Here is a 17,760-nt window from a genome sequence, read left to right as displayed (position 1 = left end):
CTCAGTCCAATGCCAGCATCACCACAGAAGGGATGAGGCAAAGTGAAAGCTAGAAATACACAAATCTTGAGAGAAAATGGGAAAATGAATTAGAAATGCACTGAAATTAGAAAAAAGAATCTGTTGGCTATACAGAGAGAAAATTGTAGGCAGTGGATTGAGCGAGTTAAAAAAGAACTGGAAATGTAAATGCAGTTATTTAAGTAAGCTGTAATAGTGCTTATATATGCTGTTGTATTAAAATTTACCTAATTTGCTTGTATAATGAATGTGACTGGAGGTAACCTCTTTGCAATTATACAAACCTCTGCATTGTGCAGCACAATCTTGTAGTATCTGTCTAATATTTCTTTCCAGTGGGATTAGGCAGTTTACTTACATGGTGTATGCCCTGGGCATAATAATAGTAATTATCATACATAAAGGTCTTTTGATTAACAATAAACTATGGTCAAGTAATCCAGTGGTGATGATTTTGCTTTGGATGTGAGTTAATTAATTCTAGGTAGAGAAAAATACAAATGTTGTAAGGAAAGTACTTTTGACCCTATTGTTTTTATTGCTGTCGCTTTTCTTTTCAGGTTCAAATCCCTGGACTGGAAGACTTGCATATTTTTGTTGCATTTGACCTTGCAGAGCGAAAATCTCAGATACTCCAACTGCTTAATGCAACAGCTGGAAAGGACTGCTCAAAGGAATCTGATGAATCAACAGATGAAGCTTACTTACTTCTTATCAAAGACAACCCTAAGGGTAGGGATCAGGAGGATAACTGGAAATTGTGGGGAGGCCAGTCTATCAAAGTACTGCCCCAGGTGGAAACTGTGGAAACATTGAGAAGCATGCAGGTATGTAACTTAATGACTAATCATTAGTTTGAAAGGTCATTGTGTATATGGTAGTATTTTTATTCATTTTAATGTGCGACACCTTTCATTCCATGAATAGAATATATGAAATTGATATAAGTGACAGTTTACAATGAGTTAAAACATTATAAACTTGTAATTATGTTACACCGTTAATGTAATAGCATACAAAGGCGCTTCTTAGGAACATTAATGAGCCAAAAAAATAGGGATTACAAGATAGAGAATGGCAAGAGCAGATTCTGAAATTTAACACTAGCAGAACTTCTGAAGTTTTCTTTATGGATCATCTGAAGTTTAGAACACAGTGACGGTGATTAGGTGCGAATAGGCCAATATAGTTAAATGTAGCTACTTGGAAACTGCTCAAGCAGATTAGAGAGCATTCGAATGTGGAGATGATGAGACTGGGGGATGGATGGGCTTGGTTATGGAAGTATGAGGGTGATTGTACTCAAGTGGAACTAGACTAGGAAGAGCATTGTGGCATAAAGCAGGGAGCTCTGAGAAAGATTTGGAGATTGGAAGGATTAATGAGGGTTTGGTTACAATTTGGAATAAAGCCAGGCTCTGGTTCACTAGCAATTGGGGAATATGTTAACTACTTAATCTGCTAATTTTTTTTAACTTCACACTCTTCAGATTAATAATTTATTGTTGGTCGTCATGCAATCTTCCCATCTTGTGAGTCAGCGTAAAACGTTTCAACAGTCCATAGAAAGTCTAATTTCTCTACACCGTGAACAGACATCCAGCCAACCTGTCATTGCCAAAGCTTTGGAGCAGCTAAAGGTATTTTCTCTCATGTTCACATTTATTTATTTTTCCATGCTTCAGAACTTTGTAACTAAGAATAGAAGATCCCATGATACAAATTCAATGTAGAGTAATTCAAATTTGCTCAGTGGGACATGGCTTTTAATGCTGTTAGTTTTTAAAAGTCAAAAGCTCTCTCAAAAGGAAAAAGCGGTTGTGATTATCTTATAGTTACTTAGTTAAGCTTATAACCCCTATTAATCATACCACCATCATTCTTGTATTTAGTTCTCAGCCTTTGTTCAATTGTAGTCAGCTGGTCACTGAAACAGAACACTTGGTACCTACTGTTTTGCTACATTTGGATCTACAATTGTAAGAAACCTGTTTTGGATGCAAAAGGAGACAAAAGCAGAGAGAAGAAAGTTGAGCATGGTCGGGATCAGGCAAAGCACGTTGAATCACTTAAACCAGCCGTTCCCAACTTTTTCCTTTATGCAAACTATTCAGTAGTCATTAAATGTTTTTGCAAACCATAAGGTACACAAGCTGGTTTAAACAAGATTTTTTATGGACCCTATTGCTAATGAGAGTCAAACTTGTTATTCAATGGGTGTGAAAAATGCAGCTACTTCTAATAGTTTATGATGCACACTCCCAAATATATTGCGCGTGATACAGCATGTTCACCTTCAGAAGGAATGAGAAGGCTGATCTTGTTTTGCACACGTCAGGTTCCAGGGATGACGGTCTCAATCTGGTTCAACATTAAGTTTATTCCAATATTTGGCGTTCAATGTGACAAGCTCTGAAAATCCGGTTTCTCAAAAATGGTTTGCAGGCAAAGGCATTAGAACTGTCTTGCCAGACAATCCTGGGTATACCAAAACAACTTTTAGGCAAAAAGTCAATCAGATAGTTCTGAGAAAAACCCAGCTTTAAAGTGCTGTCATAGTAGACTGTCCTGCTCTCAAAGTCAGTCTTACGAAAAATATCATCATACAGGCTCGCAAAAGGGATTCCATATTCAGTTGAACATTGTGTCGGGAACAGGGAAGGACTCATGTAGTTGTGTTCACAAATTTTGCAGGTGCTCTTTGATGTCATGTTTCAAACTGTTTGGAAGCTATATTTCTGCCCTGGCCAAAATACGACAAATTCGCAAATGAAGTCGTTTGGCCCAAATCTCTCTCTCCTTGATCATTGCTTCCATTTTGCCCTGCACATGAAAAACAATCACTGATTTTCCTGAAGACTCAGATTGAAACCATTTAAGTGATCAAAAATATCTGCTATGTATGCCAATTTGGCAAGCCATTGAAAATCACTGAAGAGTTGTGTCAAGTAAAAAAAAATTCTCACTATCACGGGACTCAAAGACATTTCCTTGGGAGATCCAGTGAACTTCGATGTACAGAAGTTGTTTATGGTGATCACTGACTATCTTGTCACATAAAGCTGCAAATATTCGCAAATTCGGTGGACGGGCCTTGATAAAATTAACTGTTTCCTTTGAAACGGTCATGAGATCAGCAGACATTTTCTTTACAGCTAATGCCTCCCTGTGGATGCTGCAGGGAATGGATGTTGCTATTACTGCCATTGCTCTTACACGTAGCAGCCTCACTATGTTGGCCTAACATCTGTTAACTCCTACACATTTTGACCAATCCTATTACAAATACTGTAATATTGATGATACATATGAGGTACACGTAATTATATTTCTTTTCCATTGACCACTGTAGTACCCTCTTGGACCACCAGGTTGGGAACTACTGACCTAAAGCCCAGTTTTAATTTAGTTTTGTTATGAACCTGCAACTGAAAGATTTGGAACATTCATGATCAAAGTGTTATAATTATCTTTAATAATATTTTGACCTTATTGTGAAAGTAATTTTAACATTTGATGAAGCTCCACCTATTTAACACAGTAACTTCAAAGCCCTAGCTGATATTTTAGTAAGTAATTGACACTTTTGGGATAATCGGGTGGTCTGATGATGGAATACCTGTGTCACACATTGATAAGTTGCAGATAAGCTAAGACCATTTGAACCTGACATAACATACGGTGCAATGTAATTCTTTTATTGTCCATATCCTGACGCATGCAATGCCATTACGCAGTAGACATGTAGAGAAATTAATGCAATTGTTCACTTTTTCTCTGGGTCGAAACATAAATGATCATTTTGACCCCACCCCACACTGCAAATTATTAAGTAAAGCATAAAATCTCGATCCATTACTTTTCATGCAGTATCCTTATTGATTCATGATGGCATGACATTTCTTATTATAAATAAGTCCCTCAGAAATGAGAGAGTTGCGATTAAACACCAGATGCCAACTTGTTTACTATTCAGCCCTGTTATCTCACTTTCTATCTCGAGACTGCCTTGGCCATCTTCATTCATAGTGGGTCTATAAAAAAGACGTCAACATGAATCTCACACCCTGCAACCCACATCCTGCACCTCATCAAAAGTAGAATTGTACAGTTAACTAAATTGTACCATCCAACATTAAATCTTAAATCATTGCAGGAAAGAACAAAATTTCAGCTATTGTACGAATCCACAAGAAGTTACAAATAAACAAGTGAAAAGCTTAATCCTGTAACTATGCATATAAATTTGACTAGAGTACCTTGCATAGTTTACTTGCTTCCCACGAAGGTGGTGATCAGGCGAGTAACCTGAATGAACAAACATAGAGCATTCTGCAGATATGAATATACGCTACCCTGCAGTGACCATAGTGAGCGAATCACCAAGGGTCTGTTCACCATTGTGCTGATTTGTGGCCATACTTATGGAGGAAAGTATCGCATAGTTAGAAAAAGGGAGAGATGTGAACCTTTCAGTCCCTCTTAATAGTTCCTGCCAATTACTACTTGGTCTTGTGGCTGAAGTCTCAGTAGGGTGGCACGGTAGCACAGTGGTTAGCACTGCTGCTTCACAGCTCCAGTGACCTGGGTTTGATTCCCGGCTTGGGTTACTGTCTGTGTGGAGTTTGCACATTCTCCTTGTGTCTGCGTGGGTTTCCTCTGGGTCTCCGGTTTCCTCCCACAGTCCAAAGATGTGCGAGCTAGGTTGATTGGCCATGCTAAAATTGCCCCTTCGTGTCCTGAGATATGTAGGTTAGAGGGATTAGCGGGTAAAAATATGTAGGGATATGGGAGTAGGGTCTGGGTGGGATTGTGGTTGGTGCAGACTCGATGGGCCAAATGGCCTGTTTCTGCACTGTAATGTTTCTGTTTCTAGAGTGCGAGTGGTGGGGTGAAGAATGAAATGACATTATTTAATTGTTGTCCAGGGTTAAAAGAAAGACGTGCACTTATGTAACACCATACTGGGCAAATATCGGAGGATGTCTATTCATCACATGTTGAATAAAACATTAAATTTCATCGGGGCCATAAAATGGGTGGCAACAGAGCAACTCGTCATGAGGCATTATACACATTTTCTTTTTGGAAAAACGAGTTGTATGTATAAATGAACAATCCACTACCTCCTGTTTTTAAACCTAGCTGATGTTGAAAATTTTGGCCACTTTGTCTTGCAATGACATTTGAAGAATTTCTCTGCCCTTCAACTTTGGTCATTGTGAGAAAATGGCAGAGGACAGGTCACCTTGGACTTGCAGGTCACTACAGGGTGGTATTCAGGCAGGTCAGCTTTTCAGCCCAGCTTAAAAAATAGTGCTGAGAGCAAAATATTGTGGATATTGGAAATATAATAAAAACAAAAGATGTTGGTAGCATCTGTGAAGAGAGAAAATTTAAGATAATCAAATTGTTGAGAAATTCTAGCATCTTCTGTTCTAAATATCATGTAGTACTGGTGTTATATTTAGGAATGCGCAAAGAATTAGAAATGTGATAACTGGAGAGAAAACTAAACTGTGTAAAAAGGAAAATAGCAAAACGAATAAAGATTTGGAAAGTAGCCTTGGACCATCAAAGCAAAATCGTTTTTTTTTAACAGCTAGGAGGTTGCCAGAATGAGAACAGTCTTTACCTTTGTGTTTAAAAATTAATCAGATTTGTTTCTTTGAGTTTGTCATAATTTTAGCTTTCACTTTTAATGTTTTGCTGTTCTAATGGCTTTGTATTGTGAGTTTCGAAGGAACAGTGGGAAATATTTATAAATGTTTAAGATAACTAATTGACTTCTTGTAAGCAACTTGCTTAAAGGCAGATTTTCCCCATTTTAAGTTAGTGTACCCAATGCATAACTTTGATTAAATCTGTAGATGGATTGAGTCCTTTAATTTTTGTTTTCATAGAATCATAGAAACCCTACAGTGCAGAAAAAGACCATTTGGCCCATCGAGTCTGCACCAGCAACAATCCCATCCAGGCCATATTCCTGTAACTGTAAATATTTACCTTGCTAATTCCTCTAACCTATGTATCCCGGGGCAATTTAGCAATTTGGCCAATCAACCTAACCCACTTTTTGTGTTCATTTGATTGGAAATTGTTCTTCAACACAGTTCAAGAAAACACTGCTAAATATTTTTATAGTACTGCCATTAATGCAACATTGTAATTTATTATTTCATCGGACGTGTTTGTTTTCTGTCTTTGATTCCTTGTTGAGGTCATTTCAGAGCGTAGTAAAGAGTTTAATCACATTGCTGTGCCTGGAGTCGCATGTCGGCAGATGTCCTTCCCGAAAGGACTTAGTGAACCAGATAGGTTTTTATGACAATCAGTGATAGTTTCATGGAACCATTACTAAGACTTTCAATTCTAGATTTATTCATTGAGTTCAAATTCCACTAGCTGTTATGATGAAATTGGAACTAATATCCCCAGAGCATTAGTCAGGGTCTCTGGATTACTAGTCCAATGACATTGCTGCTATGCCACCACCTCTCTCTCTCTCTCTCTCTCTCTCTCTCTCTCTCTCTCTCTCTCTCTCCCTCTCTCTCCCTTTCTCTCCCCGCCCCCCCACCCCAACCCCAACCAACCACACCACCACCCCACACACACACACTTTGCTGAAATTATTTGTTAAACCCACTCTGTAAAACCTTATCCTTTGTGTATTACTTCAGAACACTTAGTTTTGAGGATCTCGGACAAACTGGGAATGTGGCAAAATTAGATTAGAACTGTACAGGATATATACTTCGACTGTAATAAGATATGTTTATTTTGTTTGAATGCCCTTGAGTGCTGGATGGAAATATTAACTGAAGTCCAACGCCTAAAGCATGATAATTTAATGGTTTTCAATTTAAATTTCAGCAAGAAGCATTGTTTCTGTGCAATAAGATTAGTAGTGCGATTGATAGGATTGACAAGATGTTTAATTCCGAGTTCGAAGCTGAAATGGATGAATCTGAATGTGCAACTTTACAGCAGTACTACAGGGAAACCATGATTCAAAGCTATAACTTTGGTTTTGAGGTAATGTTTCTGATGCACTTGATTTTTTTTTTAAAATAAAAACCTAATCTATCAAGATCCCTTAAAATCAACTGATTGGGATTTAAACTATTTAAAATCACTTGCAGCTGTTCTATAAAATGATTAGTAATTTTATATGTTAAATCTGATCTACATGGTGGTTTTTAGAATTTTGTTTGTCATTAAATTGCATATTTTAAAAATATTTACTTTTACAAATTAATCAACGCTACCTCAGCTAGGATTATATACCTTCAGCCTGTTCACTGCACTCCAACTGTTGCCATCAATGTTGCTTCATGATTACTGGCTGTGGCTCAACTTAATTAAGAAATGACTGAAATTTCATAAAGCAGCATGCATTGGTTATATTGAGTTAGTCGGATTCCAATTACAAGCAATCTTGGATTTGAACCTGCCAAACTTTTGGTGACCAAGCAAATGCAGTATAGCTTAGAAGCTTGAGGTTGTTTTCGAAATTCCATTATTAAGTTACATTGCACAAGATGCCTGTTTAGTTTTGGTGCTACTTTTCTTTGCCATTATCAAAGGCGTCCATTTAAAACAAGTGAGATTAGGATATTGGACGTGTATACATTTTTTGCTTTCTATTCTGAAGAATGAAGCATTTTTTAAATTTGGGTACTCAAAGGTAGAGCCCCACTACACAATATGAGAGTTAATTTATCAGTTTTTGTTTGAGTTGTGCCATGTAAATAACCACTAGAACCTTCACAGATGCACCTCATGGAGACTCATTATGACCGTTAAAAAGAAGTGGTATATAGGAATGGAAAGAGGTCAGTCAGTCGTGAGTCATTTAGTTAGAGCTGCACCTCAACCCTGTATATGCCTTTGTATATTCTTCATTGATACCTTTACCTAACAAAAATTGATCAATTTCGTTTTTGAAGATTGAACTTAACCGTGTTTGTAGCCTCTTGGGGAGTAAGTTTCAGATTTTCACTACCCTGGTTTCACTTCTGAATGGCTGGTTGTAATTTTAAGATAATGCCGCCTTGTTTTGGATTCCCCCTGGTTTCGTTGTGTCTTCTCTGTTGCATTCTTTTTTCATTTATGTTATCATGATTAAACTCTTGAGAATATAAGCCATATTTATCCAACCTGTCCTTTAATAAATCATATCTTTTGAGTGAATATGCTGCACATTTCTTCTAAAGCCAGTATATACTTCTGGAGATGATAACCAGATCTGAATGTAGTACTCCAGATATGGTCTGACCAAGAGTCTGTACAACTGAATCCTCACTTCCTCCCTTTGTAAACCAGCTCCCTTGAAATAAAGGCCAACATTCCATTGGTCTTTTTGATTACCTTTTGCACTTGTGCAGTAGCTTAGTAGAACAAGAACAACAAAATCCCTTTGCAACTCCCACAGCTCCTAGTCCCTGCATTTCTAACACATTCCAATTTGCTTTATTGGATCATAAGAAATAGGAACAGGAATAGGACAATATGTTGAACACAGCCTTGAATATGAAAAATGACCCAATCCACTCATATCTCTCGGGGGAAGAATATTCCAAAGACTAATGACCATCGGAGGGAAGAAATTTGTCCTTATTCCCATCTGAAATGGAAACCCACCCCCCGCTTCCTCCCTCCCCTCATTTTGAAACTGTCCTTTAGTTTAGGCCGCATATCTGCGGCCTTGAGCAGGGATTTGCGCATGCGTGGGGAACGCATGCGCATCTCCTAGAGGCAGTGATCAGTCACTGGTCAGACCACACTGGAAAACAGCGGGAAAGCAGGTAAGTAATTTAAATGTTTTTATAATCTATTTTAAATATGTAGATTTGCTAATTATCGGAATCTTTCCGGTCCTGATTGAATCTCCCATCCTGCCAGGAGTACTTCATTCCAGTGGGGTTCAGACTTGCTCCCTGCTGCCACTCTGCATTGGCATCAGTTCTGGGATGGAGAGAGGGCAGTGATGCAGGCGGGGGTATGTGGTGTTGCCTCTAGGGGTCTGACTCCGGGGGGTGGTCTACTGGAGGGAGGAGGGATTGCCAGTACTGGGGGGTGGGGCCTGGCCATCAGGGTGCTCCAGGGGAATAGGGGGGTTGTTCAGGGTTGGTCCGGGAATAATTGTGGGGGCCATGGGGAGGACTGGAGGACAGCACTGTGGGGTCCCGGGCTGGCCAATGATCAGGAGTTTGACAGTTTGGGGCCATTGCACATGCGCAGAGTTCCAGAACTGTCAGACTCTGGCGGGAATAGGCCCCGTCTGCTTGGTTTTTAATGAGATTCACAACCTCTTCAGCGCACAGAATGCGGAGATTCAGGTGATAAGCTGAACTGTCACAACCTAGAACAGTTTTCCTGCCAGTTCAGCATTTTTGGGAGAATCGCCCTCACTATTTCTGGAGCGCTTCTAAGATCCTAGGTGCAGGTCAGTAGTTTTGGGGGATTTGTCAGCCTTTATTCCCATACAAGTTTCCCCTGTATGTTTTCTCTTGGCAATGGATTGGTTTAAGATTCCTCCTCTTTGCCTTTTAATTGTCTACTATTCTTGGGATGGTTTTTCATCTTCAGAGTAGAAGACAGATACGACTACTTATTAATAGCCTCTTCCATTTCCCTGTTTCCAACAATCTATTCCCTAGTATCAGCCTCTAAAGGACTGATGTTTACTTTAGTCTTTTCATGTACTGTATAAACTTTTACTGTCTTTTTTTTTGTTCACTCTTATACCCTTTCTTGTACCTTTTACAAAACTTTTGCTGGTTTTGAAAATTTCCTAATCCTTTGGCCTCCACTGATCTATGTTGTACTGCTTTCAATTCAATACCATCCTTAACTCATTCACTTAGTCGCAAATGGTTCATCTTTTTGCAGAGTCTTTCCTTTTAATGAAATATACCTTTAAGAGTTATGAAATATTTCCTTAAAATGGTAGAGAAGTAGTGGTGCACATTTATTTTTTAATCTATTTTGCCAGTCTTCCTCAGCTAACTCTGTTTTCATATCCTTGTAATTACCTTTATTTACATTTAAGTGATTATTTTGCCTTGTCCTTTTTCTTAAACTTTCCACCCTCCAACATCATTGTTTAGTTTAAAGCCCTGTTTAGAACCCTAGATGCAAATTTCACCAGGTAATTGGTCCCACCCTGGTTCAGGTAAAGGCTAAATGGTACAACTGTATAGAACTGGTGCTGGTGACACACTGTGTTCGTGAATCAAAACTCATTTTTCTCATTCATTTGAACTTCAGCAGCATCAGTTTTGCCCTTTCCCATCAGCTGACTTTGAACCTTAGTCACAGAAAGAACAGACAATTTCCATAAAAATCCCTTTGTCACTGTAACTTATTGATCTTGTCAAGCCTTTACTTACTGAAAAGCTATGATTTTTGATTGTTATATCCTTCAGCTTCCTTTGTTAAATATTATTTTGTTAAAAGCTGGAGTTAAAAAAATCACATTTTGCATCTATAGATGTTTTAAAATTTTGTCTTTTCAGTATCACAAAGAAGTTGTACGTCTGATGTCTGGAGAATTCAGACAGAAGATGGGGGACAAATTTATAAGCTTTGCTAGAAAATGGATGACCTACGTGCTTACAAAATGTGAAAGTGGGAGGGGAACAAGACCCAGGTTAGATACGTACTTTTTATTAGATTTTTTTTTAATTTGTCCTCCTCCCAGATCAGTACTATCCTTCTAATGTTATGATCCATTTGCAGGTGGGCAACCCAAGGCTTTGATTTCCTTCAGGCCATTGAACCAGGATTTATTTCAGCTCTTCCAGAAGATGACTTTGTGGTAAATTGCCTTTATCTACTTTATTAAAATCATTGCAAATCTTTTGTGGTCTATACAGTGTGTCACCTGGTGATCATGTTTGGATGTTTGCCAGTAAATCAGGTAGGAACACTTCAATAAATGGCCACTGAATTTGTAAATGAGTCATGCTAGTTTTTTAAGCTGAACATCTTTTGTCCAAGTGCTGTTGCCTTCAGTACGCAGTCCATATTACTGATCATTTTTTGACCACATTTAACCATGATGCAAACCTGTCATAATGAGGGGCATATGCTATTATCCTAGCTGATGGTTCTTCTCTGCTTTTAATCTCATGCAAACGTCTACAGCAGCATCTGCTAATTCCTGCCAAAGTTGTACGGTGCTGCATTCTGAACATTCTAAAATGTTTTACATCCCTGTATACATTTAAAGTCATCGCTGTTCTGACACGGGAAATGTGGCAGTCAATTTGTGTAGAGCACAAACAAGTTAAATCACCAGAGATTTTTTAAGTAGTATGATCATGTATTGCATGGGATAACTCCTTCACTGTTCTTCAGAGTGGTGCTGTAGCACCTTAATGAGTAGTGGAAGGCCTCGTCTGAAATATGGTTGATGTACTGCTCATGAATTAAAATATAAACCGTACAACTACACTAATTGCTTATTTTCCAACTGTAAAAGTAGGAATAATATATTTGATATCCTTCCCTTCATTGTGTACTCCTTTAAACTGTTTTAGGTTCCAGACCAATAACATTTAGTTCCGAGTTCACATTAGCATAACTTAGTGTATGTTACGTATTGACGTAGGCTGTTATTTTCTGGGAAACGCACCAGTAAAATCTCTGTTAGCTGTGATTTTCGTGGTGTACACTCGGGTGTTTTACAGAATGTTCATTGGGTTGTAACACTTTACTGTTGATTAAATCTTGGTGAGTGAGCTGACAGAATTTTTAACTATTGGTTGAGCTCTAGTGTTGAAGTGTATCCTTTACATTTTGCAGAGTTTGCAGTCTCTAATGAATGAGTGCATCGGCCATGTGATAGGAAAGCCTCATAGCCCTGTGACAGGTTTGTGTTCAGTGTTGTATAATTATTACAAATGATTTTATTTTATGTTTTCAGACTTGTTCAAAACATAATATTGTGAATTCTAGAAACCTGAAATCGAAACTAAATGTTGAAAATACTCACATCATGTTGCATCTAAGGAGAGAGAAGCAAAGTTTCAGATCAGTGACCTTTTATCAAAATATCTGCTATTTTTGTTTCTCTCTGCACGGATGCTACTCAACCTGCCGAATATTTCCAACATTTTCTAATTGTAGCATTTTTAATACATATTATTAAATATTGCCATTCTATGCCAACAATGCCCATTTTGATCTCTCCACTCCCACTTCTCTCTTAATCAGTCGCTGTGTTGACAAACTACCTAACACATTTGTACTTTGGGATAGAATATATTGCAAGTCTCTGCTAGACTGTCAGTTGCACCCATTCCTTAGCTGGGCATCCATACACATTCAAGTGGACTGTATGCAAGCTCAATGTATTTTTCAGGGTTCAATGTATTTTTCAGGGTTCAATGTATCTTTCAGGGTTCTGAAAGAAATGGCTGAGGTGATAGCGGATACCTTAGTAATTATTTATCAAAATTCGCTGGACTCTGGGGAAGTGCTGGAAGATTAGAAAACGGCTGATGTTACCCCGCTGTTTAAAAAAGGTGGCAGACAAAAGGCAGGGAATTATAGGCCAGTTAGCTTAATGTCAGTAGTTGGAAAAATGCTAGAATCCGTCATCAAAGAAGAAATAACGAGGCACCTAGAAAAGAATGGTTTGATCAAGCAGACACAGCACGGATTCATTAAGGGGAAGTCGTGTTTAGCGAATTTATTGGATTTTTATGAGGATGTGACTAGTGCGGTAGACAGAGGGGAACCGGTGGATGTGGTGTTTTTGGATTTCCAAAAGGCGTTTGATAAGGTGCCTCTCAAAAGGTTGCTGCAAAAGGTTAGGGTGCACGGAGGTGAGGGTAAGATGTTGGCGTGGATAGAGGATTGGTTGTCTAATAGGAAGCAGAGGGTTGGAATCAATGGGTGCTATTCTGGTTGGCAGTTGGTGACTAGTGGAGTGCCGCGGGGATCAGTGCTGAGGCCTCAACTGTTTACCATTTACATAGATGATCTGGAGGAGGGGACTGAGTGTAGGGTAACGAAATTTGCTGATGACACGAAGATGAGTGGAAAAGCAAATTGCGTGGAGGGTGTGGAAAGTTTGCAGAGATACCTGGATAGGCTGAGTGAGTGGGCGAGGACCTGGCAGATGGAGTATAATGTTAGCAAATGAGGTTATCCACTTTGGCAGAAATAATAGTAGGAGGGATTATTATTTAAAGGGTGAAAAGCTGCAGCATGCTATGGTGCAGAGGGACCTGGGGTCCTTGTGCACGAATCGCAAAAACCCAGTCTGCAGGTGCAGCAGGTGATCAAGAAGGCGAATGGAATGTTGGCCTTTATAGCGAGGGGGATGGAATATAAAAGCAGGGAGGTCTTGCTGCAACTGTACAGGGCACTGGTGAGGCCGCAACTGGAGTACTGTGTGCAATTTTGGTCACCGCACTTGCTGAAGGATATATTGGCCTTGGAGGGAGTGCAGAGGAGGTTCACTAGGCTGATACCGGAGATGAGGGGGTTAGCCTATGAAGAGAGATTGAATAGACTGGGTCTGTACTCGTTGGAGTTTAGAAGGCTGAGGGGGGATCTTATAGAGACGTATAAGATAATGAAGGGAATAGATAGGGTAGGGGTAGAGAGATTCTTCCTGCTTAGAAAGGTTAGCAGGACTAGAGGGCACAGCCTCAAAATAAGGTGGGGGGGGGAGCAGTTTAGATCAGAGTTGAGGAGGAACTTCTTCATTCAATGGGTGGTGAATCTGTGGAATTCTGTACCCATTGAAGTAGTGGAGGCTACCTCGCTGAATATATTTAAGTCATGGGTAGATAGGTTTCTGATAAACAAGGGAATTAAGGGTTATGGGGAGAAAGTGGGAAAGTGGAACTGATCCACTTCAGATCAGTCATGATCTTATTGAATGGCGGGGCAGGCTCGAAGGGCTAGATGGCCTACTTCTGCTCCTATTTCTTATGTTCTTATGTATTCCTTGTTACAAAAACGGAAAATGCTGGATAAACTCAACAGCTCTGGCAGTATCTATGGAAAGAGAAACAAAGCTAATGTTTCGAGTCCGTACCATCCTTCAGAGCAGGGGAGAGAGAACTGAAGAGAGAGAGAGAAATGTGTGTTGCTTGTTGCTATGTTGCAAGAATGGTTGTTGGCAGTAAAAATGGTGCTGATAACACTTGTCATTTTTCTTAATGTATCTTTTTAGATGTATCTCTACTAAGAATTGTCAGTTCAGGTAGCGTACCTGAAAATGTGCCAAATTATTCAAAGCCTTTTAAAAAAAATGATCCTGAAGAGTTTCTGCATTTGTAATCTTGATTAATTATTTCTGTTAATTAGAACATAAGAAATAGGAGCAGGAGTAGGCCAACTAGCCCTTCGAGCCTGCCCCGCCATTCAATAAGATCATGGCTGATCTGTCGTGGCTCAGTTCCACATTCCCGCCTTCTCCCCATAACCCTTAATCCCCTCTCTTATCAAAAACCCATCAACCCGCGTCTTAAAAATATTTAGCGAGGTAGCCTCCACCACTTCAACGGGCAGAGAATTCCAGAGATTCACCCTTTGAGGGAAGAAGTTCCTCCTCAACTCCGTTCTAAACCGCCCCCCCCTTCATCTTGCGGCTGTGCCCCCTAGTCCTGCTATCCTTTCTGAGCGGGAAGAGTCTCTCCACCTCTATCCTATCCATCCCATTCATCATCTTATATGTCTCAATGAGATCTCCCCTCATTCTTCTAAACTCTAACGAGTACAAGCCTAATTCATTCAGCCTCTCCTCATAGCTCAACCCCCTCAACTCCAGCATCAGCCTAGTAAACCTCCTCTGCACTCCCTCCAAAGCTAAAATATCCTTGTGTAAGTACGGCGCCCAAAATTGCACACAGTACTCCAGCTGCGGCCTCACCAATGCCCTATACAGCCGCAGCAAGACCTCCCTACTTTTATATTCAATCCCCCTCGCGATGAAGGCCAGCATCCCATTCGCCTTCCTGATCACCTGCTGCACCTGCAAGCTGGGTTTTTGCGACTCATGCACAAGGACCCCGAGGTCCCTCTGCACCGTCGCCTGCTGCAGTTTTTCTCCACGTAAGTAATAATCCTTCCTACCATTATTCCTACCAAAGTGGACCACCTCGCACTTGCCAACATTAAATTCCATTTGCCATTTCCTGGCCCATTCGCCCAGCCTATCTAGATCCTTCTGTAGACTCTCCCCACCCTCCGCACAATTTGCCTTTCCACCAATTTTGGTGTCATCAGCAAATTTCGACACCCTACACTCGGTTCCCTCCTCCAGATCATCTATATAAATGGTAAATAGCTGAGGCCCCAGCACCGACCCCTGGGGCACTCCACTAGTCACCATCCGCCAATCCGAATAGCACCCATTGACCCCCACTCTCTGCCTCCTATTTGACGACCAATCCTCTATCCACGCTAACACCCTACCCCCAACTCCATGCCCCCTGACCTTCTGCAATAACCTCTTGTGAGGTACCTTGTCAAACGCCTTCTGAAAATCAAGAAAGACCACATCCACCGGCTCTCCTGTATCCACCGCCCTAGACACATCCTCATAGAACTCCAGTAAATTTGTCAGACGCGACTTCCCTTTAACGAAACCGTGCTGCGTCTGCTCTATCAAGCAGTTCCCCTCAAGATGCCTTGCTATTTCGCCCTTGATGACGGATTCTAACATTATACCTACAACAGACGTTAAACTAACCGGCCTATAATTCCCCGCCTTTTGCCTGGCACCCTTCTTAAACAACGGCGTAACATTAGCCGTTTTCCAATCTTCCGGCACTTCCCCGGAATCCAGCGACGTCTGGAAAATAACCACGAAGGCATCCACTATCACCTCCACCATTTCTTTCAGGACCCTCGGATGCATTCCATCCGGTCCTGGGGACTTGTCCACAATCAGCCCCTCCAGTCTGTTGAGCACCACCTCTCTAGTAACAGTAATGTCATCGAGACCCTCCAGTCCTACCACCTTTCCATCTCTAACATCCGGCAAATTATTCACGTCCTCCTCCGTGAAGACCGAAACAAAGAAGTTATTCAAGAAGTTATTCAATTGTCCTGGTAAATCTGACCATGCTTTTTTATAATAAAAGTATAAAATAGTATTTGAGGAATGGTTATACTGAAGTGATCCTGGGGTTTTAAACACCATCTATAAAAGTCTAATTTATTTTTTATGTCAATTATCAACTAAACAAGTTTAAAAAAAATAGTTGGAAGCAGGATTTATGATGCAACAAGATTAAATTTAGAAAAAATTGTAGAGGTTATAAGATCATACAATCATGCAAATACTCCTAGGGTGACTTTGTGTCATGGCGTTTAGTGTTGTTGCCTCACAGCGCTGGGAGCCTGGGTTCAGTTCCAGCCTTGGATGATGGTCTGTGTGGAGTGTGCACGTTCTCCTCATGTGTATGTGGGTTTCCTACAGATGCCGTGGTTTCCTCCCACAATTAAGAGTTGCAGGTTAGGTGGATTGGCCATGCTTAATTGTCCTGTAGTATCTCAAGATGTGTAGGTGAATTAGCCATGGTAAACGCACAGGTTTATGTGGATAGGGCACATTTAGTGCTTGAGTGGGAATTCACAATTTCTGTTTTAAAAGTTACCACTGAATCTGTTTCCACCACTCTTTTTAGGCATTGCACCCCAGATCATAACTTACTGCTTAATTTTTTAAGATGTTGTTTTGTATTCATTTTGTATTGATGTATCATCAATAGTGCACAGCATCTAGAAGAATGCTCTCCATTTATTGCCATGGTGCTGGGTATTCAATTTGTAGCATTAATGCTTATAACTTCACAACAGTATTCGTTCTGTTTAGAAATGTTTTTATGTTTCCTGAATATTATCCCTAGTGATATCACAGATATAATTCCAATAAGCATCTGACCTTGCATTAACTTCATTATGTACCTTCAGGAATTCATCGAAATAGCCCTCGTCCTATCAAAGTACCTCGATGCCATAGTGACCCACCAAATCCACACCTTATCATCCCTATGCCTGAGGGATTCAGGTATTGTACTCTGGTTCTCTCCACTTTGGCACTACTTGAAAACAGCTGAAAATTTTATTGACTTATCTACTGTTAAGCCATTTTTTGGATTAAATTACAACACCAAAAACACACCTCTTAATACAAAAATCTATTTGTTGGTTCAAGTTATTTAAGTTACAAAAAGTTCTTCAGTAATGTCTAATTCCAGTGTTTGTCCTTGTATTAGCCAATGAGCAATGGACTCCTGCTGGAGATTCTGAAAATGCCTATAGACTATATTTGAGTATTTTCCAAATTCAGACTAAATCAACCAAAATTATAGTAGTTTCTTTTATGCACTTTGACCAATCTTTATTTCCTTGCAGTCTAACAAGTCATCGCCATCAAGCAAAATTCTCTGACTAATAATCATTCTGCAATCCTTTTAAAAATGTTTTTATTCAAGATTTTCCCTATTTTTACTCAGTGCAACAGCCCCTCCAGAATTTATACAGTACTGTGTAATCATTTTGCTACATAAACAGAAAAGAACACCAAATATCACAAATAATTTGGCATATCAGTCATCAATTGCAATGCATTATAATCATTGTAATTGTTGCATTCAGTGCCTCTTTAGTTATGGTTAAAGAAAAGATATTACACAGATTGGAGGATAAAAGGATAATGCCATGAGCGCATAGCTCAGTGGTGTACACCCTCATCAACTGGGTAAT

General features: G+C 39.8%; 1 protein-coding gene across 2 annotated transcripts in view; it reads left to right on the top strand.

The window, feature by feature from the left end:
• Positions 1–17,760, top strand: part of map3k4 (mitogen-activated protein kinase kinase kinase 4) — a 188,034-nt gene that overhangs the window by 102,584 nt on the left and 67,690 nt on the right. For both annotated transcript variants that reach the window (XM_080200228.1, XM_080200229.1), the window contains 7 exons: positions 582–848; positions 1,512–1,661; positions 6,895–7,056; positions 10,542–10,675; positions 10,765–10,843; positions 11,833–11,899; positions 16,966–17,062. In XM_080200228.1, the coding sequence (XP_080056354.1) occupies positions 582–848; positions 1,512–1,661; positions 6,895–7,056; positions 10,542–10,675; positions 10,765–10,843; positions 11,833–11,899; positions 16,966–17,062 (956 nt within the window). The remainder of the gene's footprint in view (positions 1–581; positions 849–1,511; positions 1,662–6,894; positions 7,057–10,541; positions 10,676–10,764; positions 10,844–11,832; positions 11,900–16,965; positions 17,063–17,760) is intronic.

This window comes from Carcharhinus amblyrhynchos, chromosome 12 (assembly GCF_965287045.1).
Source record: "Carcharhinus amblyrhynchos chromosome 12, sCarAmb.v2.hapA, whole genome shotgun sequence".
Taxonomy (NCBI): domain Eukaryota; kingdom Metazoa; phylum Chordata; class Chondrichthyes; order Carcharhiniformes; family Carcharhinidae; genus Carcharhinus; species Carcharhinus amblyrhynchos.
The sequence above is the reverse complement of the archived record's forward strand: the minus strand, read 5'-3'. Positions and strand labels throughout refer to the sequence as shown.